At 48.1% G+C, this 23,111-nt stretch overlaps 1 protein-coding gene across 1 annotated transcript in view; it reads right to left on the bottom strand.

Annotated features, from left to right (window-relative positions):
* Nucleotides 1-318: 318 nt before the first annotated feature.
* LOC140394064 (heparan sulfate glucosamine 3-O-sulfotransferase 6-like) overlaps nucleotides 319-23,111 on the bottom strand; it is a 279,828-nt gene continuing 257,035 nt past the window's right edge. Inside the window, exon 2 of the mRNA XM_072480871.1 lies at nucleotides 319-3,338. Within this exon, the coding sequence (XP_072336972.1) occupies nucleotides 2,720-3,338 (619 nt within the window). The 3' untranslated portion in view covers nucleotides 319-2,719. The remainder of the gene's footprint in view (nucleotides 3,339-23,111) is intronic.

Here is a 23,111-nt window from a genome sequence, read left to right as displayed (position 1 = left end):
AAATGATAGCCTTCTGCTGGAACAGTGATCTATACTCAGAGTAAAATAAAGACTTGAATGTGCAGTTTAACTTAAATGCAGCAATACCACAGTGTATATAAAACCAAATCCAAAGAGCAATATGTACATTAATTGCAAAATGCTCTCATTTTATGAGAAACCACAATAGAGTCACTCCAAAATAGTTGAAAGAGCAAGAGTCCTCGCTCTATCAGAGTGTTAAATAGCCACCTCTCTTATGAAAAGACCAAAGCACTTTCTGATCGTGTAGAAAATGAAATGATTATGTCTTAGGGAATTATCACGTTAGAGACCAAATGATAGAAAATATGTTTGTTTATAAAGACAAGGATAGTTTTTTCAGTCCATATATAACAATGGGAAAATATTACTTAGAATAACTTCTTATACATCACAAAGAGCAATGACTTGAGAGCCTTAATTATCTGTCCATCAGAAATAATTACTATATATATATATATATGTTCAGTGTTAAGTAAACTCTACTAAAATAATGCAAATCCACAAAATTGTAAGTAGTAAGCTTGGTGCAAAACATACATGGACTTTAGTTGAACAAAATTATATTAGTTACTCTTAACCATACATTATGAACACAACAGTAAACTGTGTCAATTAACAGTTTAAAGTATAAAATCCACAAGGAAAAAGCCAACATTTTCAGGATTACTTTCTTTTGTCCATTGGCTTGTGACATAATGAAACATGGGACAACATTTCCATTGTTAAATGAGTTTCTAAGTTATCGATTGTGAGCCCTCATTCTGTGGATTGCTTAACCTGCTAATGACACGGAGGGTACTTGAAAAGCTAACCATTTTGAAATGCTTGTATTTGTTTTTAAAAATGAAAAACTTAACAGCAAGGAGGTACATTATATTCATATGTGATCCAAATGTGATGACAGAACCCACCTTCTTATATAAGAGAGAAAACTTGTAGATGTACAAACTGGGCACCTCACAGGATACAAATTGACCAGCTATGCTTTCTGTTCTTTGAGCAAGTACGGAGAATGCTTCCTGAGCAACAAGTCAGGTTTAAGAAAGGAGAGCTTGCTGTTCACTGAATTTGCTTTTCTTGGGGGGGGGGGGGGTTTCTGTAATTGGGTTGGAGTCAGGCACAGGAGTAAATTGGTCTTCGTCTGTGGAAACTATCCAGAGCAATGGATATTTTCCCCACTATTATGGGAAGGAGGGGATAAAGTTGTGGCAACTTCTCCGCTCCTTAAACGAAAAACAACACAAATATTACGGGGAATTAATTCTTTACATAATTTTGCTCATCTTCGTTGTATCCTGGAGGATTCACTTAACTAATCTGATCGCTTAATGTAAAGTGACTTTACTCAGTAGCAAACAGGGTAAGATTGGGCTGCTTTATTATTCTACTGTCTGAACAGACATTGGGCTTTGCATTTGACACTGAGTCATGTACTTGTTCAGGACAGAGGTAGGTTATAGGACAAGGAAACTAAATTAATCTTGGATGAACAGGTGAAACGCTATTCAATTTTTCCAGAGTATTTAATGACACACTTTCGGCTGGGCAAATAAACAAACATCGGTGGACGATATCTAAGTGCTTGCCACTCTGTTACAATGAGATTTCAATGGGGCAAAGTCAGAAGTGCGACACCATTTAAACGCAACAAAAGTAATTGAAAAAGTACCGTCATCTTTCTACAAACAGAAGCATTTAAGAATGAGATACAACAGATTTAGTGGTTAAAATTGGGTCACTTTGAATCAGACGTAATTTTTATTTCCTCAATCTAAGGTTGCACAATTATAATCAACTTGGATTTTAAACATCACTGATATCCATCTCACGAAACTGCAACTGAGGTTATCGCAGTGGGCAATGCATAACGGTGCCTAGTCAATGGTTCCAACCCGGAACAGTGGATTTGATTTAGTCAGGGGCATGTTTTGCACACTTTGTGCATGTTTTTATTGCTTGATGTCACGTTAAACATTATCTCTCTCACCGGGATTTCATAATGGAAAATACCATTGGTGCAAAACACATTTAATATTAAACGGATTAAAATAGGGGAAAAAAAGTATCACTACTAAATAGATAGATTAATCTTAAATTGGAAAATGGATAGGGACAATGTTGCTAAAACACCAGACAAATGGTAAATCCAGACCAGATGCACGTTTTGTAGTTTAGCTGTTGATTGCGATAAATCAATTTTACTATTCAGGATCAGATCTCAAGGGGTGCAACAGTGTTCGTTTGCTTGGGCCAGTATTTAATTTCAGATGCTTCATAATAAACACAGTGACTGATAACAAAGAGCCCAGAACACTGCATAATTATTTTTTTTAAAAGCCTAGCATTATTATTCACTTTTAATTTCACAACCACTAATGATTATTCCTGGTGTTGGACAATCTCTGGAGTGCCATGGTCTCGCAGTTTGTTTTCAATTCTATCCCAAGTATGAAGGTAGCACTTCAGGTTTTTCAATTTTACGAGAATAATTCCCTTGCTTGTATTCGTCATTTTTGTTTACAATGTTCGGCAGAAGAGTTTTGACCAGTAACAGTTCAGTCCCCGCTCACAACATTGTGGAAAACAAGATGGGATTTTACAAGTTTCCAGGAAATTCTGCATTCAGAAAAGGTTAAATTCAACAAACTCGGTGGCTTTACATGCAGCGGTTGTTTTGCGCTTGGTACATGGTGTTTTACTCCCAGCCAAAGTCATGGCCCGTCATCTGGTAGAACTTCAGATTAAATGGCCTGTAGAACTCTTTGAGCCGTAGAACAACTTCCATGTCTATTTTGGGATGAGTTCTTCCCTTTGATTTACCAAGGCAGCGAGGCCTGCTGCTGCCTTCGGGCTTCTTCAGGCAAGGAAAGCCCTTGGTCTCATTAAAATAGAAATGTTTGTCAGTAATGACTCTCTTAAGTCCCAGAAAATCCTGCACGCGGCCCATCTCTCCAGCAGGATCGCTAACGAGCCTCTCCCCACTCACAAAGAGAATCTTGGAAAGGGGGAAATACTGAAGCCAGTTTTCCAGGTGTTTGGCATAAATCCCAATCCGAATGGCACTCCACGATGTGTCGATGAGGCCTGTGCTCATGTTTTTAAACGTCAGCATTTGAAAGCTTGGGACGCCTGGGTTCTTGGATAGGGTTTGGGTATAGTCTGAAATAGCCCTGGTCACAGGGTTTCTGACCACCACAATCAGTTTGGTATCTTTAGACATAGAAAAGATTCTCTTTGGCGCTTCCTTGGTGACAAAATAACTTGGGGTTTTCTCCATGGTGATCTGACCTTCCAGTGTCCGAGGCATTAGGTTTCTGTGAATTAAAGAAGGGAACTAATTAAAATCAAGTAATTCAAAAGACCAGTGCCAAATATCACCTTGTATTTACATCAGTACCTTGTGATTCTGTCAAATGAACAGAAGATGTAAGATCAAAACTAATTTACATTCTTAACATTGTGTCCCTTCCAATAGGCTCTTACCTCCTCACACTCCTGCTGCTGGGAAGATCTGGCACCCACTTGAGGACTCTTCCACTAATTCTGAAGTCTACACTGCTCAATACTAAACTCACAACAGGGCCGTTAGCTATAGACTGGGAAAGTCTAGCTCACTCACAGCTACAACCTGGCTTTTATAAAGTTCCTTTACTGCTGTAAGCCATGACTCTCCATTGGGAAAAACACTCAGTATCTAACATTTTTAATATCTGTGTTCAGAACAAGAAACAAACCTGATGGACAGCTAAAACATTCACAAGCAAAGGACAGATCAATGCTCCTGTACCACGCTCTTTATCCCTCTGAAAATAGGTCCCCTTGAATTCTGACTTGCATTTCCCATCCTCATATGTCCACTGAGTAAAATATACTGTGGAAGCTGGACTGAACTGGCCTCAGCTTAATTCACTGAGCTTCTTCAACAACCATGGGCGAAATTCTCCGGTATTGGCGCGATGTCCGCCGACTGGCGCCCAAAACGGCGCAAATCAGTCGGGCATCGTGCCGCCCCAAAGGTGCGGAAGGCTCCGCATCTTTGGGGGCTGAACCCCAACCTTAAGGGGCTAGGCCGGCGCCGGGTGAATTTCCGCCCCGCCAGCTGGCGGAAAAGGCCTTTGGTGCCCCGCCAGCTGGCGCGGAAATGACAACTCCGGGCGGCGCATGCGCGGGAGCGTTAACGGCCGCTGACGGCATTCCTGCGCATGCGCAGTGGAAGGAGTCTCTTCCGTCTCCACCATGGTGGAGACCGTGGCGAAGGCGGAAGGGAAAGAGTGCCCCCACGGCACAGGCCCGCCCCCGGATCGGTGGGCCCCGATCGCGGGCCAGGCCACTGTGGGGGCGCCCCCCGGGGCCAGATCGCCCCGCGCCCCCCCCAGGACCTCGGAGCCCGCCCGCGCCGCCTTGTCCCGCCGGTAAGGTAGGTGGTTTAATCTACGCCGGCGGGAATGGCATTTTAGCAGCGGGACTTCGGCCCATCCAAGCCGGAGAATCGCGGGGGGGGGGGGGGCGCCAACCGGTGCGGTGAGATTCCCGCCCCCGCCGAATATCCGGTGCCGGAGAATTCGGCAACCGGCGTGGGCGGGATTCACGCCAGCCCTCGGTGATTCTCCGACCCGGCGGGGGGGGGTCGGAGAATCTCGCCCATGATCTTATTAAATGGTGGAACAGGCTTGAGGAGCTTGAATGGCCTATTTCTGGGAACAATGTCCTCGTAGTCAGCCTGGGAACGGTGTCCACGCAGTCAGTCTCGCAGAGAAGTATGCATGATTTGAAAAAGTGTTTTTTTTTTGTTGAAAGAAACAGCACAAGTAAGTGAAAGTCAGGGTCGTTATAATAAAGTAATATAAGTGAGCAAAGTGGGGTAAGGGAAATAAAGTTAGCATAAGGGAGGTAAGCTGATAGTATTCTTAAATAAGCATAATTTTTTGTTTATAAAGGGAGTAAATAAGGGGCTGAAGAGTAGTCATGGCAGGAGAGCTCACACCCATGATATGCTCCTCCTGTGCTATGTGGCAAATTATGGAAGCTTCAGTTGTCTCTGGTGACCCATTAAGCAGGAAGTGTGTCCAACTGCAGGTACTGGCTAACCATATTTCGGAGCTGGAGCTGAGGGTGGGTTCACTGTGGAGAATCCGCGATGCTAAGCAAGTCATGGATAGCACGTTCCGTGAGGTGGTCATAACGCGGGTGAAGATTTAACAGGCAGAAAGGGCATGGATGATTACCAGGCAGAGTAGTGCTGGAGTCCCTTTTGCCATCCCCCTTTCTGACAGATCTATCATTTTGGAGAAGATGACTGTGTAGGGGAAAGCAGTGGCAGCCAACTTCATGGCACCATGGATGGGTCTGCTGCACAAATTGGGAGGAGGAAGAACGGCAGGGCCATGGTGGTTGGGATTCAATTGTGAGGGGCACAGACAGGTGTTTCTACGGCCACAAAAGAGACTCCAGGATGGTATGTTGCCTCCTTGGTGCCAGGATCAGGGATGTCACTGAATTGCTGCAGGGCATTCTGAAGGGGAAGGGTAGAGGTAGAAAAAGGGATGAGGCCCTGCAAGCAGAATTGAGGAAGCCAGGAAGTAGATTAAGAAACCAAAATATCCATTGTGGCCAATGGATATTTCTCAGTCACCACCCCCTGGTCTCTCATGGTGGCTCAAATGCTGGTGGCACAGTAGACTGGCACAGACTAAAGGCATCATGACCGCTGTCAGGATACTTGGCATTCCGCTGTATGATGTGCTGAGTATGGTCACACATCAGCTATGCATTGAGGGACAAGAACCCTTTGCGGTCGTCGCAGTACATTTCAAAATTTAGATGTGGTGCCCACAAAACCACATGTGCCAATGCCAGCCTGAACCAGGAGGACGTCCACTGTCCTGGTGAAGCCACCCACACGCTATGCCTACTTTTCTCTGGAGCGAGTGGATACAATTATGTCCCTATCCTGGCAAAGCTTCAGTCACCTCCCTTATACAGCAGTAGATAACAACCTGCAACATGCCAGAGATCTCCCCAGCTCCAGCCTGGAAGGATCCCGGCATGAAGACGTTCAGATTCACAGTTCCTTCGCAGCAGCTGTTCTGAGGCTACAGGCTAGTTGGCAACAGGTGGCAGACCTCTGTGTGCACCTCCTTCACAAGACAAAGATGTTGGGGTGGCACAGTGGCACAGTAGATAGCACTGCTGCCTCATAGCGCCAGGGTTCGATTCCAAACTCCGGTGACTGTCTGTGTGGAGTTTGCACTTTCTCCCATGTCTGCGTGCTCCGGTTTCCTAACACAGTCCAAAGATGTGCAGGTTAGGTGGAGTGACCATGCTAAATTGCCCCAGGGTGGGGTTGCAGGAATAGGGCGGGGAATTGGGCCTAGGTAGGGTGGTCTTTTGAAGGTTGGTGCAAACTCGATGGGCCAAATGGCCTTCTTCTGCACTGTAGGGATTCTATGATTCTATAAAGTCACACAGTTTCTCCCGAGGTTGAGGTTGGGGAATTGTCCCCTGATGGATATGGCCTCATGCTGAGAGATCTTCCCCCCCCCCCCCCCCCCCCCCCCTCCTCCCTCTTTGAATAGCTTGTCCTGCTCTGCACCACCTCATTCTCCCTGTCATGTTTCAGGTCAGAGGGTCACCGACGATTGGGAGCAAGCGGCTGAGCAAAACTCTTGTGGTGAGAACCAAGGCCTTCTCCATGTGCAATACTACACCCTGTAGACTTAGGAAATCTGAAGCAGCAGAAGAAAACTCTCAGCAAGTCTACAAATTCAGCAGCCAGGAGAAATCAATAAGTCACTGATGTGAAAAGGGTTGCTAATCCTTCTAAATATCATTGGTGAGGCAACCATTTTGCTGCTGAACACATGTTCAGCAGTGTGAGGGTAAGAGAGAGCATTCCGTGGAATTTGAAGGCTGTAAATGATACCCGTCGAGTCAAATCAGTGTTACACGGTGGCTGGGTCATGATCTACTTATTCTAAATACTTTTGACACAATCCTCATAATGCTGCCCCCTCCAAAATGGTGGCGTCCCAGGTGGCTTGCATCAGAAATAGGTGCAAATGCCTTGCAGACGTCATTTTGTACCCAAAGCAGCAAATGCGGGGGACCAAAGAGCAAGGTTTTGCAGTCTAAGTTCCTGCCAAAACAAATATAGAGTTAGCTATTCCTTTTCTAAAATAAAAATTAAGGCATTATTGAGCTTTGCTTCATGCACCCTAAGCTGACCGTTGTGCTCTTGTTAGAAATGAAACATTAAAGCATGGAAATTGGGGATAAACTCCATTCAACTCTGCTAGAGGTTTATTTGAAAAACTGTCTTGAGGCTGTCTTGATTTACCACTGTGTCTGTTATTGTAACATTAGCCAACTTGAAATTTGCTGAATGCTGCTTTAATGGAACAATGGCCCATTTCTGGCCACAGTAAGGCTCTGAAAAATGAGAACTCAGCATTTTCTTGTTTTGTAATCGCAATGGACTGGCCAATGGTCACCCTTCAACAAACCACGAAGAACATGCGACAGGCGTCCTATCACAACTCCTGCTTCCAATCTTCACTCCCTCCCTTTGAGAAGAAGCTGCTCTGTGGGTATGACTGTGGCCAAGAAATCAGTGGCTGAGGCTGCCCGGTGGCGCAGTGGTTAGCACTGCTGTCTCATAATGCTGAGGACCCGGGTTCGATCCCAGCCCCGGGTCATTGTCCGTGTGGAATTTGCAAATTCTCCCCGTGTCTGCATGGGTTTCACCCCTCCAACCCAAAGATGTGCAGGGTAGGTGGATTGACCATGCTAAATTGCCCCTTAATTGGAAAAAAATAATCGGGTACTCTAAATTTATTTTAGAAAAAGAAATCAGTGGCTTGGAGGAGCTGAGCACCCAATGACGGATGGGGGCATGTTTTGATATTCCAACATTTTTGGGCTGCCAAAGATTTAATTAAATCTCTAGCTCGAAATTGAATGCCTGCATGCACACAGTGATTACGGACATGTCTCGGGACAGAGATGGAATTTAACTCACTTCCTGTTCATTCCTGTCTTGCCGAGTATTCTGGTGCACCTCATTATTTCCACCTCCTCCAGTCACACGCCCACCAAAAGAAATCAGGACTATTTGGAATCCTGTCATCCCATTCAATCTAGAATTCAGTTTCCCACCAACATGCTCTTTCTTCATCCACGGGTGGTCCTAGAATTATTAATGTTGACGGTAATAGTTTTTACATTTCTGGCACAATGCTTATGTGTTTTGTATAGTTTCCTTCTAACGTCAAGAAAAGAAACAGATAATACTAGCTGGCCCTGGTGTTTAACCAAGAGTGTCAACTCTTGTCTCTATAATACTTTATATTGTGGCTGAGGTGACATACATATGAACACACAAATTCGGAGCAGAAGTAGGCCATTCAGGTCCTCGAGCCTGCTCCACCATTTGAGCATTGCACGTTTTCTTTTGCCATACTGCTAACATTTGACAAGAACCCGAATGCTGAACAGTATTTAACAAATAAAAGAAAGCCTAATGTATAAATGCACCGCTTGATGTGCTACTGAACCACACAGTCCAGTAATGCCTTGGGTTATATTCCCCATGTAGCTTGCCTCAATGGGGAAACAGTGGGAGTACAATAATTGGTCTCTTTCCTCAGGCTGTAGAGGTAAAAATCAGCCAGGCTTCTCTCTCCTGCTGGACAGTGTGTGTGGATATCAGGTGGAGACTGGATCCGGCACAATTGCACCTAATCCAGTTAACTAGTTAGCATTCAAAGCCTACAGATACACAGTGAAGAATGTCCACTTTGCTGAGATACTGGAGGAGTTGCAGCATCCATGGGACTGTGTCCTGACCTTCAGCGGAAGAAAGAAATCAGACCTTTATTTAATAATTCTATTAGGGGATTGAACCAATCCGCACCGATCTCTTCTTCAACTGTGCTCTCGGAATAAAACCGCCACTGCAACTGTTACAGAGAATTCCAGTCCCCAGCTAATCTCTTTTATTGTTGCTTCCAGGTTATTTGCAATTTTTCGCTAGTCTCACTTCTATTCAACACATCCAATTCACTTTTAAATCATCCATCTCTGTCCCCCCGCATTCAGCCCAAGCATTCTGCAACATCATTTTCCCGTCACACCAGTCAGGCCGCAAAGACTCATAGCTTCCTCTAAACAGGCAGGAAAATATCCTCAAAATTGCACCAGCGCTTGCCACGAAGAGCGGCTGCTTAATTTCACACCAATTTAATTGCAGAATAGTTTGATGCAAATGTAGCCGTGAGGGAAACAATACTGCACCAGAGTGAAACTTGCTTCTCACTGGGACTTGCAGAGGCAACAATAATGGAAATGCACCGTATTTAATTTTCATTGAAAAATAACCTCGTCTCAAATATTTATACATCCCAATTAATTTCCAGTGAGAAGCTTTCGAGGGAGCAAAGGAAGCCATCATAGTTATTGAGTAATGAATGATTCTGTGGGCTCCACGTTACATTTTTCAGTCAGACGATCATTAAATGGAAACATTCATTGTAGTTCATTTTTCTCCAGCAATATGTCAACTCTATTCCTTCTCTCCCTCTTACCCATACTGTTTCATTTTCTCCTCTCGCTCCCTCCTCCCCTCCCCCTCACCACATATACACACACACACACACACACAGGCCTAATGCTTCACAAATCTTTACTTTGTACTTCCTACTGCGGTTTGCATTGCTCAGTCACACACTTGTCACAATCAGTTACTTCTCTGACAGCGTCAGATACAGGGAGAGTGTGAACTACGAAAATCTCGGCTAGGGAGATTTCATTTGCCTGTCTCCATAAATCCTGCTTAATGTCATCATGCTGGTCTGTTGAAGAAAAAGGGAGGGGAATGGACAATTCCAACTCCCAGAGGCTTTTTATATTCTATTTTGTGTCTGATAGTTACAATGCATCACTTCAGAAATGTTTAGTTATAGTTCGGAATAGTAATTCATCTATTTATTGCACACTTGAATTGAAGTGGAAAACCAGCGAGATTATTTTAAATGAAAACTTGTCTTTTTTGGGGGGAATGTAGCTTCAGTCTTTCTTCTGTTACTGGGGAAACAACATGCCTTTGTGTTTTTAAGAGTTACCAGGTATACCACTTAAATGCTTTCACTTAGTCCAGGCTCTTATCCAAACTCTTCCCTGGATGAACGGGACACATTTCATTTTCTTTTCTCACTCAAGGGGCCGTTGAGAAAATTTCAGCAAGACAAGGTTTGGCACAACTTTAAACATAAATTTCAGCAACAAAATAAAATCACTGTCAAAGCAATAAATTGATAATTTAAAAAAGGACTATTAATATGTGCCAAGCAGCTGAATCAATCTATAAACAGACAGACTAGGCCCCTAGACCTGGTCACAGGGGAGGGGTGCAGAACTGGGCCTGAGCTATCAGTTTTGGAAGAGGGCAGGGCATATGTGTATTCAACTTACTCCCAGTCTCAGTGTTCTCACTCTTACACACTACAGATTCACTGCCACACACAGATTCACTGACACACACAGACTCACTCACGCAGACTCACTCACACACTGTGGTAGTCATGGACTCGCAGAAGCTCCAAATCCTCTATTCACGGGTGAGCTCTGACATTTTTCCCCTCATCTGGGATGCACCCACTATTCCGAAGCAATGGAGCTCCTGAACGGACATTAAGTTCGACCAGTAAATCAAGCATACGTCAGGCACCTCCTGGCCACGCGACAGCAACTCACCGGGGAGTCTCTGGACGATTTCTGGCATGCCCTGCACATCCTAGGTAGGAACTGTGACTGCCAGGCAGTTTTGGCAGTCCAGCACACAGAACTTTTAATTAGAGACGCTTACGTCACGGGCATGAGGTCTGCGTACGTCCGCCAGCGGCTACTGGAAGGGGGTACGCTCGATCTTGCGGGAACTAGGCAGCTCGCTAACTCGTTAGAAGTGGCCTCCCGTAACGTTCAGTCCAACGCCCCCGACCGCGCGGCACCCTCGTGGGCATCGTGGGCCCCACCAGCTGCCAACTCCAGCTCACCGCAATCCTGCGCCGCATGGCAGCCAGCCAACTCTGGGGGGTCCAAGTGTTATTTTTGCGGGCAAAACAAGCACCCCAGGCAGCGCTGCCCGGCGCGGAGCGCGACCTGCAATGCATGTGGGAAGAAAGGACACTTTGCTTCTGTTTGCCAGGCCCGGTCGGTCGCCGCTGTTTCCAAGCCCGGCATTCCTACACCCTCCATGTGCGACCCAGGGGCGCCGCCATCTTCCTCATTGCAAGCCATGTGCAGCCCGTGGGCGTCGCCATCTTCAGCGCCATTTTGGACGGCGTCTCAGGACCCCTGCTCGTCTGGCCGTTCATCGCCCACCGCTACCTCTGCTACCGCTGACCAGCCCGGGATCTCCCAGCATCTGCCGCAGCTCGCCTCTATCATCCTGGATCAGTCCCGGCCCCGCAACCTCGCGACCGCTACGACGACGGTGAAGATCGATGGGCACGAGACGACCTGCCTTTTTGACTCTGGGAGCACAGAGAGCTTCATCCACCCCACTACGGTAAGGTGTTGCTCCCTCCCAGTACATCCCGTCACCCAGAAAATCTCCCTGGCCTCCGGATCCCATTCTGTGGAAATCCGGGGGTTCTGCATCGTGACCCTCACCGTCCAAGGCATAGAGTTCAGCAACTTCCGGCTCTACGTCCTCCCCCACCTCTGCGCTGCCCTGTTACTCGGCCTGGAGTTTCAGTGACATCTTCAAAGTCTAACTTTACAATTCGGCGGACCCCTACCCCCCTCACTGTCTGCGGCCTCACAACCCTTAAGGTCGACCCACCTTCCCTGTTTGCGAACCTCACCCCGGATTGCAAACCCGTCGCCACCAGGAGCAGGCGGTACAGTGCCCAGGTCAGGACCTTAATCTGGTTGGCGGTCCAATGGGTTCTGAGGGAAGGGGTCATTGAGACCAGCAACAGCCCCTGGAGAGCTCAAGTGTTGGTAATGAAGACTGGGGAAAAGCACAGGATGGTCATCGACTACAGTCAGACCATCAATCGGTACACGCAGCTCAACGTGTACCCCCTCCCACGCATATCTGACATGGTCAATCAGATTGCGCAGTATCGAGTCTTTTCCACAGTGGACTTGAAGTCTGCCTACCACCAGCTCCCTATCCGCCCGGAGGACCGCCAATACATTGCGTTCGAAGCAGATGGCCGCCTCTATCACTTCCTCGGGGTTTGCTTCGGCACCACTAATAGGGTCTCGATCTTCCAGTGAGAGATGGACCAAATGGTTGACTGGTACGGACTGCGGGCCACCGTCCCGTACCTAGATAACGTCACCATCTGCGGCCACGATCAGCAGGACCACAACGCGAACCTCCAAAAATTCCTCCAGACCGCCAAACTCCTTAATCTCACATGCAATAAGGAGAAATGCTTACGGTTCCGCACCAACCGCTTAGCCATCCTTGCCAAGTCGTAGAAATTGGAGTCCTAGGGCCCGACCCCGACTGCATGCCCCCCCTCCTGGAACTCCCTCTCCCCCACTGCCCCAAGGCCCTGAAACGATGCCTGGGGTTTTTCTCCTATTACGCTCAGTGGGTCCCTAATTATGCAGACAAGGCCCGCCCACTCATTCAGTCCACAGTTTTCCCCCTGGCAGCTGAGGCCCGCCAGGCCTTCAACCGTATCAAGGCAGACATCGCCAAGGCCGAGATGCACGCGGTCAATGAGACCCTCCCCGTCCAGGTGGAGAGCGATGCATCGGACATAGCTCTGGCCACCACCCTCAACCAGGCAGGCATGCCCGTGGCCTTCTTTTCCCGCACCCTCCAGCCTCCGAAATGCAGCACTCCTCTGTCAAAAAGGAGGCCCAAGCCATTGTGGAAGCTGTGCGACATTGGCGGCATTACCTGGCCGACAGGAGATTCACTCTCCTCACTGACCAATGGTCGGTTGCCTTCATGTTTAATAATACACAGCGGGGCAAGATCAAAAATGACAAGATCTTGAGGTGGAGGATCGAGCTCGCCACCTATAATTACGAGATTATGTATCGCCCGGGGAAGCTCAACGAGCCCCCTGATGTCCTATCACGCGGTACATGTGCCAATGCACAAGTGGACCGACTCCGGGCTCTCCACTATGACCTCTGCCACCCGGGGGTCACCCGGTTCTTCCATTTCATCAAGGCCCGCAACCTGCCCTACTCCATTGAGGAGGTCAGGACCGTCACCAGAGACTGCCAAGTCTGCGCAGAGTGCAAGCCGCACTTCTACTGGCCAGATCGAGCGCACCTGGTGAAGGCCTCCCGCCCTTTTGAATGCCTCAGCGTGGACTTCAAAGGGCCCCTCCCCTCCACCGACCGCAACTTGTACTTTCTGAACGTGATTGATGAGTACTCTCGGTTCCCTTTTGCCATCCCATGCCTCGATATGACTTCTGCCACGGTAATTAAAGCCCTGCCCAGCATCTTCACGCTGTTCGATTTCCCCACCTACATCCACAGCGATCGGGGACCCTCGTTTATGAGCGATAAGCTGCGTCAGTTCCTGCTCAGCAAGGGCATTGCCTCGAGCAGGACGACCAGCTACAACCCCCGGGGAAACGGGCAGGTGGAGAGGGAGAACGGGACGGTCTGGAAGGCCCTCCTGCTGGCCCTGCGTTCTAAAAATCTCCCGGTCTCCCGCTGGCAGGAGGTTCTCCCCGGCGGCGCTCCACTCCATCCGATCGCTCCTCTGCACCGCGACTAACGAGACCCCTCACGAACGTGTGTTTGCCTTCCTCAGGAAGTCCACCTCCAGGGTCTCGCTCCCAACATGGCTGACAGTTCCTGGATCAGTCCTCCTTTGGAAGCACATGCGGACCCATAAGTCGGACCCCTTGGTCGAAAAAGTCCACCTCTTACATGCTAGCCTGCAGTACGCCTATGTGGCACATCCCGACGGGCGCCAGGACACAGCCTCCCTCCGGGACCTGGGACCCGCTGGATCCCCACCCATGACCCCTGACCTGACACCCCCCCGCCCCCCACCACCCGGTTGCCTCTTTCACCCCTGTTAATTTGCGGCAGGTTTTTCAGGGGGCTTCTCGCCAACTCTACCGACGAGTCCCCCACCGCTATTTAATGACTCTTACTCACTTTTTTGGGCCCTGGGGAGTTTCTCACCAGTTTAACCCACACTTACAATTGTTTTTAGCACTGGGCAGCTGAACTCAGAGATCAGGCGTCATTTTGAAAGGATTCCCCGAACTCTAAGTGAGTGTGGGGCTCCCCCTCACCCATGGGCAACGTCACTCTCCCCCTCCCCCCCCCCACACACATGAATACTATCCATCCCACCCCCAAGTGAGGACACCCCACTATGGGGTCCCTGGGGGTCCCCCCTCTTGAGGCCCCCCCAACCCCCTCACAGTAACCTCTCCCTTCTAGGACCCCCACCTATCACCCCCCCAAACTCCCAGAGGCACCCACTTACCTGCCCTGCATTCCCCCACTCTTCAAACCACCCCTCCACCCACATTTCATGGGCATGGTACCCCCCCCCATGCTTCCTGAGCCTTGGCAGTGCCACCTCGGCATTTGGGCACCCTTGCACTGTCACCCCGGCATCCAGGCAGTGCTCCTGCTGACTTGGCAGTGCCAGCTGGGAAGTGCAAAGGTGCCTGTGTTCCAGGGGGGGTGCCAGGGAGCCATCCCGCACTTACCCTGACCATCCTGGGGTCTCCGGTGGCCCGGGAGATCCCCCCACCCCGGGTGCCTTTCCCCCTGGTCACGGCTGTGTGGACCAGCACTGATTGATGCCAGGCTGCAGCCTCGCTGGGGAGACCGAAGAATCGAAGGAGGCTGATCGATCACGCACAGGTAGATCATAAGTAGGTTTATGACCTACATCCGTGAGCGTCATTCAGTCCCGCCCATTTGGGGTGGGGTTCGAACGCTGACATCTCGCGGAACTCTGGAAAATCTCATGAGGCGTGGAGCCTGTCAGGAGGCTCGCTGGAGGGCATCCGAAGATTCTACGGCTGCATTGCGCTCAAATGAGAGTACAATGCGTCCGGAGAATCACGCCCATATTTCCAAGTCAGGGTGGTGAGTGGCTTGGACGTGAGCTTCCAGGTGGTGGTGTTCCCATGTATCTGCTGCTCCTGTCCTTCTAGACGGTTACGGTCATGGGTTTGGAAGGTGCTGTCAAAGAAGCCTTGGTGAATTCCTGCAGTGAATCTCGTAGATATTACACATGGCATTGGTGGTGGGGGAGAGCGAATGTTTCTGAATGTGGTGCCAATCATGCTGGCCGTGTTGTTCTGGATGTGTCAAGCTCCTTGCGTATTTTTGCACTCATCCAGGCAAGGGGTGAGTATTCCATTACACTCAACTTGTATTTGCTTTACCAGTTTCTAAAAGATTTGAATCCCTCGCTCACCCCAACATTGAACTTAGACTGTTTTATTTCTGGCCACGTTTACTTTGATATACTGCTGAAGAGCCATCAGCTCTATGATTGTACACCCATGTACTCCTCCCATATGCTGCTCCATTCACAGTTACCTTTTAATTTGCAGACCACTATCACAATATGGAGATATTTTAAGTACCATAAAGGGTTAATGTAATGTTACTACTCTAGTCACTAGATGGTGCTATAGAGCAACCATATAAATATCACATGCCTCCTTGATTTCTGGGATAGAGTGGAAGGGAGCCAGACTGAGTAGATGTGAGGTAGTTTAACTGATAGCACAGTTTCGTATTGTAAATGTGTAGTGTAATCTTTACTTATCTTATTCCTTCGTAAATGTTCAAATCTAATTAAGTGTAGTGTAATAAATTAGCTTTTATTGTTAAACACTGCTTGCTGTTCTTTGTCAACACTACAACATTCACCATCCTGAAGAACAATACAAAGAACACAATAACCACGTCACAAACTCAGTTCCCATTTCCAAGTCTGTCTTACTTGTGGACTAATTGCTCGAGTGGACTACTTGCTTAATCAGCACAGTATCAAAAACTTTGCTGAAAACTAAATCCCGTTCACAAGATTTCTATTCAGGTCACTGCTATCACTGATTGCTAATTTCCTTGTGTATCTATTTTGTCTGAATGAGCAGATGTGAGCACGGCCGTAGCATCTAAGCAATGACACTTGACTTGGTTGCCAGGAGGAACATTCAAATCCTTCTGCCCTTATTTGATGGCGAGGAGCATACCATGGGCGGGATTCTCCATTGCCTGACGCAAATATTGTAATTGCCGATCGGGCAGAGAATCCATTCCGATGCCCAAATCGGGGGCGGCGTGAGCCATGCTATGCATGCACGGAAATGGCACAATCGTGTCGTGCACCGCACACCATTGGAACGGTGTTTGCACGTCACCGGAATGCCCTCCCACAATGCTCCACCCCCGATGAACCGAGTTCCTGATCGCAGTGCTGAGGTGTGGTGACAGCAGTCGGAAACCCGGCGAGGCGACTGCGGACTGTGTCCAGCGCCGGCACACTCGGCCGGGAGCCGGGCCACTGGCCGGAGGGGGCTTCTGCGAGGGCTGGGGGGATTAGGGGGGTAACCAGGGGGTGGCCAGGTGTGGCCTGTGGGGTCGCGGACGGCGGGTCGGGTCCGCGCATGGCTGGCGTGATTGCTGCAGGTCGTCGCCATGCGCATGCGCGGCCACGAATCCAGCTATTCTCTGGCCGTTATCGGCGCGGGAGCCGGGAGTTTCACCCAGTGCCGCTGATAGCCCCTCCCTCACCGATCCTGGAATCGGTAAGGGTTCGGCGCTGATTTTGGTGTCGTAAAACGCCCGTGACTTTTCCGTTTCAGCTGGCACTTGGTCGCTGAAACGGAGAATCCAGCCCCAAGCTTTTTACAATGTGGTGTCTTGATAATGTCATTGGACTCGTAATCCAGAGACCCTAGTTCACAATCTGGGGATTCGGATTCAAATCCCACCATGGCAGCTGGTGGAAATTTTAAAGAAATGTATCCAATTAAGGGGCAATTTAGCGTGGCCAATCCACCTAACCTGCACATCTTTGGGTTGTGGGGGTGAAACCCACACGGACACTGGGAGAATGTGTAAACTCCACACAGACAGTGACCCAGAGCCGGGGTCCTCAGTGCCATGAGGCAGCAGTGCTAAACACTGTGCCACTATGCTCCCGGGCAACTGGTGGAGTTTAAAGTCAATTAGTAAATCTGGAATTGAAAGCTAGTCTCAATAATGGCGACAATAAAAATGTCAATTGTTGTAAAATCCCATCTGGTTGACTAATGCCCTTTAGGGAAGGAAATCTGCCATCCTTATCTGATCTGGTCTACATGTGACACCAGACCCACAGCAATGCCCTCGGATATAGTCAGCGAGCCACTCAGGCAAAGGGAAATTCAAGATGAGCAACCAATGCTAACACAGCCAGTGATGCTCACATCTCATGAAAGAATAAGAAAAATAAATGTGGGAAATCACATGTGAATTACAGTCCTTCGTTCTACCAATCTGGGGTGTAGTGCACTAACACATGCATTATTGGACTTGAACCACTCCTGTTTTCATTGGAATCTAACGCATGATGATTGGTATACTTGGGGGTTGGTTAGTTGAATTGGCTGGACGGCTGGTTTGTGATGCCGAGCTATTCTAACAGCACGTGTTCCTGTACTGGCTGAAGTTGCTCACGAAGGATCCCACCTTCTCAACCTTGCCCCTCGCCTGAGGTGAGGCGACCGCCAGGTTAAATCACTGCCAGTCAGCTCTCTCTCTCAAAGGGGAGAGCAGCCTATGGTCCTCTGGGACCGTGGCGACATTTACAGTTGGTATAGCGTTGATATCAAACTCCTGCTCAGGGAGGTGGCAGCACTATTTGGGCTGGTTGAATCGGATAACTTAAACACATTAGGGAGAAAAGAATAGAAAGAAATGCTGATAGGATTCGTTGAAGATATCAAGGGAGGAGCAGAAACACGTGGAGGGGATTCTGCAGGAATCGGCGGGGCGGGCAACTCCGGCGAGAAGGAGTGGCGTGAACCATTCCGGCGTCGGGCCACCCCAAAGATGTGGAATCCTCCGCACCATCAGGGGCTAGGCTGGCGCCGGAGAGGTTTGCGCTGCGCCGGCTGGCGGGGAAGGGGCTTGGCACCACGCCAACTGGCGCCGAAGGGCCTCTGCCAGCCGGCATGGGTTGGCGCATGCGCGGGAATGCCAGCATGTGCTGGCTTCATCCCAGCGCATGCGCAGGGGGGTTCATCTCCGCGTCGGCCATTGCGGAGGAACACAGCAGCCGACGTGGAAGAATAGAGTGCCCCCACGGCACAGGCCCGCCTGCAGATTGGTGGGCCCCGATCGCGGGCCAGGACACAATGGGGGCACCTCCCAGGGCCAGATCCCCCCCCGCGCCCCCCCCGAGGACCCCGGAGATCGCCAGCGCAGCCAGGTCACGCCGGTAAGTACCTGATGTAATATACACCGGCGGGACTGGCCGAAAACGGGCGGCCACTCGGCCCATCGCGGGCTGTAGAATTGCCGAGGGGGCCGCTGCCACGGCACCCGACCGGCACGGCCCATTTCCCACTCCCGCCAAATCCCTGGCGCTGGCTGGGCGGGTTTCACGCCATCCCCCGGCGATTCTCTGACCTCGCGGGGGGTCGGAGAATCCCGCCCCACCGTGGACTGTTCGGGCAGAACGCCTCGTTTCTCTGCTGTACTATGTAATTCTACGTCAACAGTGGTTGATGGGACAAAGAGTTGAGCAATCTGTCATCGTAGCTGTCAGAATCACTCAGTTTTGAGTTAATGCCCCTGTGAGCTGCCCCCTAAGACCAGTCTTTAACCAATTGCCTGAAATGAATCATCTCTATACCCTGCCCTATGTTGAACTGCAGCACACAGAAACTGGAAGGAATTCCAGTGGTGCCGGAGAAAAACATTCCCAGCAACAAAAGAACCCACAAAAATCTTAATGATAAGATCCTCGTCAATGACTGTTAATTAGGGAGTTCCCACCTCAATCCATCTGTTTAAATTCATTCTCTTACAATTTGTCTTGGCAGCAACTGTGTATATAATCTGGGAATAACAAATTGTGCGGTTTTCCCTGCAGTTTAAACCAAAAGGGCTGAAAGTGCTGAAGACCGCCAAAAAACGAATCCAGCGGTAATCTTGATCGAACTCAAGTGTCCTGGAAAAGAGTTAAATAGCATGTTGCCTGCTTGTGATGTAGCTTCAAAAGCTCTTCAGCAGTTTGGAGATGCAGCAGTGCACAGCAGCAGCACGATACAGGACATGTCGACAAATGTTAAAAACAAGGAGCTTTTGAAGGTGGAGATGGTTAGCAGTTTCAAATTCCTAGGGGAACACATCTCCAAAAATCTGTCCTGGTCTACCCACGTTGACGCTCCAATCAAGAAAGCACAACAGCGCCTATATTTCCTCAGGAAATTATGAAAATTCGGCATGTCCACAGTAACTCTTACCAACCTTTACAGATGCACCTGAAAGCATCCTATCTGGCTGCATCACAGCCTGGTTTGGCAAATGCTCGGCCCAAAACCGCAAGAAACCTCAGAGAGTCGTGAACACCGTCCAGTCAATCACACAAACCTACCTCCCATCCATTGACTCCATCTATACCACACGCTGCCTGGGGAAAGCGGGCAGCATAATCAAAGACCCCTCCCACCTGGCTTACTCACTCTTCCAACTTCTTTCATCGGGCAGGAGATACAAAAGTCTGAGAACACGCATGAACAGACTCAAAAACAGCTTCTTCCCCGCTGTTACCAGACTCCTAAACAACCCTCTTATGGACTGACCTCATTAACACTGCACCCTATATGCTTCACCCGATGCTGGTGTTTATGTAGTTACATTGTGTACCTTGTGTTGCCCTATTATGTATTTTCTTTTATTTCTCTTTCTTCTCACATACTTGATGTGTTGAGCTGCTCGCAGAAAAATACTTTTCACTGTACCTTGGTACATGACAATAAACAAAATCCAAATCCAAATCAAAGAAGGTACACGCTACATGTTCATGTTTCACATCACCTTGAGACCAGTTATTCATATGATTATTGGTTACACCAGAATGCAGACCACAGCAACGAGCCCTTTGGTTGAATTGATCTCGAAGGCGGTGGAGGCCGGGACGTTGAGTGTCTTTAAGACAGAAGTTGATAAATTCTTGATTTCTCAAGGAATTAAGGGCTATGGAGAGAGAGCGGGTAAATGGAGTTGAAATCAGCCATGATTGAATGGTGGAGTGGACTCGATGGGCTGAATGGCCTTACTTCCGCTCCTATGTCTTATGGTCTTATGGAATGTGTTTATGCTCCACACCATTCTTCTCCCATTCCACATCATTTCACCTTATCAGGATATGTCATTCTCCTCTTCCTCCATTCTGCTTCCCCCTCCCCCATATTTTCAATCTACCTTCCTTTATAAATGCTATCTCGTTAACCTGTCTGAACACTGATTCACCAACAATGTCCTCCCAATCATCATCATCCCTTGTGTCAAAAGGTGCCTTTGTGCAGTTGGAAGACTTCCCGGGCACTGCATTATTATTGCCTACACAGTGCAAAACAGCAGAGAGTTCTAATAATGATCATCAGTCTCCCCCATCGCCAGTAATTTACTGAGCTGCAGTGTGTGGTGGTGCTCTCAGAGGTGATGGGAATTTTAATTTGAACCGAGTACTAACAAGAGTTACAATCATGGGAAATACTAATGAACCAAAAGTAGACTGGGAGAGGGGAAATATATGTGGCATTGCCTCCTTCCCACTAATATAAGTCTGTTTAATAAGTCAACGTGCTGTCATTCCAACAGTGAAGGAAGCACTACCTTTCTTGGTTGTGAATAATCGTGCAGAGTGAACAGAGGATCAAAAATTAGGGGGGAGCATTTGGAAAATGATGATCACAAAATATTTAGGCCGAGTGCAAGAGTTGAAAACCAACCATTGCCATGTAGGACTTGATTGAGGAAAGAAAAGATATATAGTAAGATCCCGAGACCTTTCCCAGATTAAATGGAAGGGGAATTTGGCAAATAGGGACTTCAAATCAGCAGCAACATACATAGAAAATAGAAGCAGGAGGAGGCCATTTGGTGCTTCGAGCCTGCTCCGCCATTCATTATGATCAAATGTTTCAGCATGGAATATCAAAGGCTGAGGTTCCAAGGGATGAATACTAATAATCTTTATTAGTGTCACAAGTTAGCTTACATTAACACTGAATGAAGTTACTGTTACTGTGAAAATCCCCTCGTCGTCACACTACGACACCCGTTTGGATACACAGGTGGAATTCAGAATTGAGAATCTATTTACTTCTGGCTTGAAAATGTCCAAAGACTCTGCTTCCACTGTCTTTTGAGGGAGGGAGTTCCAAAGAATCACAACCTTCTGAGAGGACAAAGTTCTCCTCATCTCTGTCTTAAATGGGCAACCCTTTATTTTTTCAGAGTGACCCCCAGTTTGAGATTCTCCCACAAGAGGAAACATGCTCTCCACATCCACCCTGTCAATACACCTCAGGATCTTATTTGTTTCAATCAAGTAACCTCTTACTCTTCTAAATCCCATCACCTATCCTGTCCAATCTTTCCTCATATGGTAACTTGCCCAATTCAGATATTAGCTCAGTAAACCTTCTCTGAACTGCTTCCATTGCATCTACATCCTTCCTTAAATAAGGAGACCAATAGTGTACACCATACTCCAAATGTGGTCTCACCGGTGTCCTGTATAACTAAAGCATATCTCCCTACTTTTATATTTGATTCCCCTCACAGTAAACAATAACTTTCCTAATTACTGGCTTTACCTGCACACTAACCATTTGTGATTCATGCACCCAGATACCTCTGAATCTCAGCAATCTGAGATCTCTCGCCTTTTAGATAAGCTTCTTTTTCATTCTTCCTGCCAAAATAGACAATTTCGTATTTTCCACATTATACTCCGTTGCCAGATCTTTGCCCACTCACTTAATCTATGTCCCTTTGTGGCCTCCTTATGTCCTCTTCACAACTTGCTCTCCTGCCTATCTTTGTGCCGTCAGATAATTTAGCAACCGTCCCTTCTGTCCCGGCATTTATATAAATAGTAAAAAGTTGAGGCCCCAGCACTGACCCCAGTGGCACACCATTCATCACATCCTACCAACCAGAAAAGACCTATTAATGGTTACCTTCTATTTCCTGTTAGCCAGCCAATCTTCTATCCATGCTAATATGTTACCCCCTACACCATGAGCTCATATTTGTTGCACCCTTTCAATTTGTAGCAGTATAAATTTCAGGTTTTTTTCCACCTAATGTAAGTAATAGCAGCTGAATGGAGTCCCCACCCTCCCCCACACCCCCCAGTCCAGTCATGCTCCATCATGAAAAGGACTTGCCCAAGTTCAGAGAAAGCCACTGTCCATCTCAACATGGAGCAAAACATCCATGATCATTCTTCATTCCTGGTGCCCGTCAAAAGTGATACAGAATGGGTTACAATGGTTCCCGCATCATTTCTTTACAATGGAAGTGTTCTCCCATGTTTCAAATTAAGCTTTACACTGGCAGGTCCCAGGAATGCAAGTTATGTGCGGTGTTACATATCTCTACTCTTATTCACATTCCCTAACTGGTACACACTGGACGTTAGGAAAGAAAAATCAACCATATTAAACCTTCCCCCAAGTGTTCTTGGGGCTATGGACAGAGACAGCTGTGTGAAATCAGCCTCACACAAGGCAGGCAATATGATGGAAGAAGCCACAAGCTTGCTGGAAAAGACTGGTTTGTAACTTTACAAGCTGGGGTACTGGCTCACCTCTCACCACTGAGACACGGGTGAGACAATGGAAAAGTCCATTGACCTCAGGCGGGATTCTCCGGTCGCCGGGTGGGCGCGGCCGGATAATCCCGCCCTTAGACTCCCAAACAGAGTATTCCGCCCAATGTGTCACAAAAACATCTCAAGAGAACAAACAGAGGCTGTACGGACAGAGATGATTGTAAATGCTGCAGGTTTAAGATTGTGAAATCTTTTGAAATTTGAATATTACTTTTGTTTAAAT

This window comes from Scyliorhinus torazame, chromosome 17 (assembly GCF_047496885.1).
Source record: "Scyliorhinus torazame isolate Kashiwa2021f chromosome 17, sScyTor2.1, whole genome shotgun sequence".
Taxonomy (NCBI): Eukaryota; Metazoa; Chordata; class Chondrichthyes; order Carcharhiniformes; family Scyliorhinidae; genus Scyliorhinus; species Scyliorhinus torazame.
The sequence above is the reverse complement of the archived record's forward strand: the minus strand, read 5'-3'. Positions and strand labels throughout refer to the sequence as shown.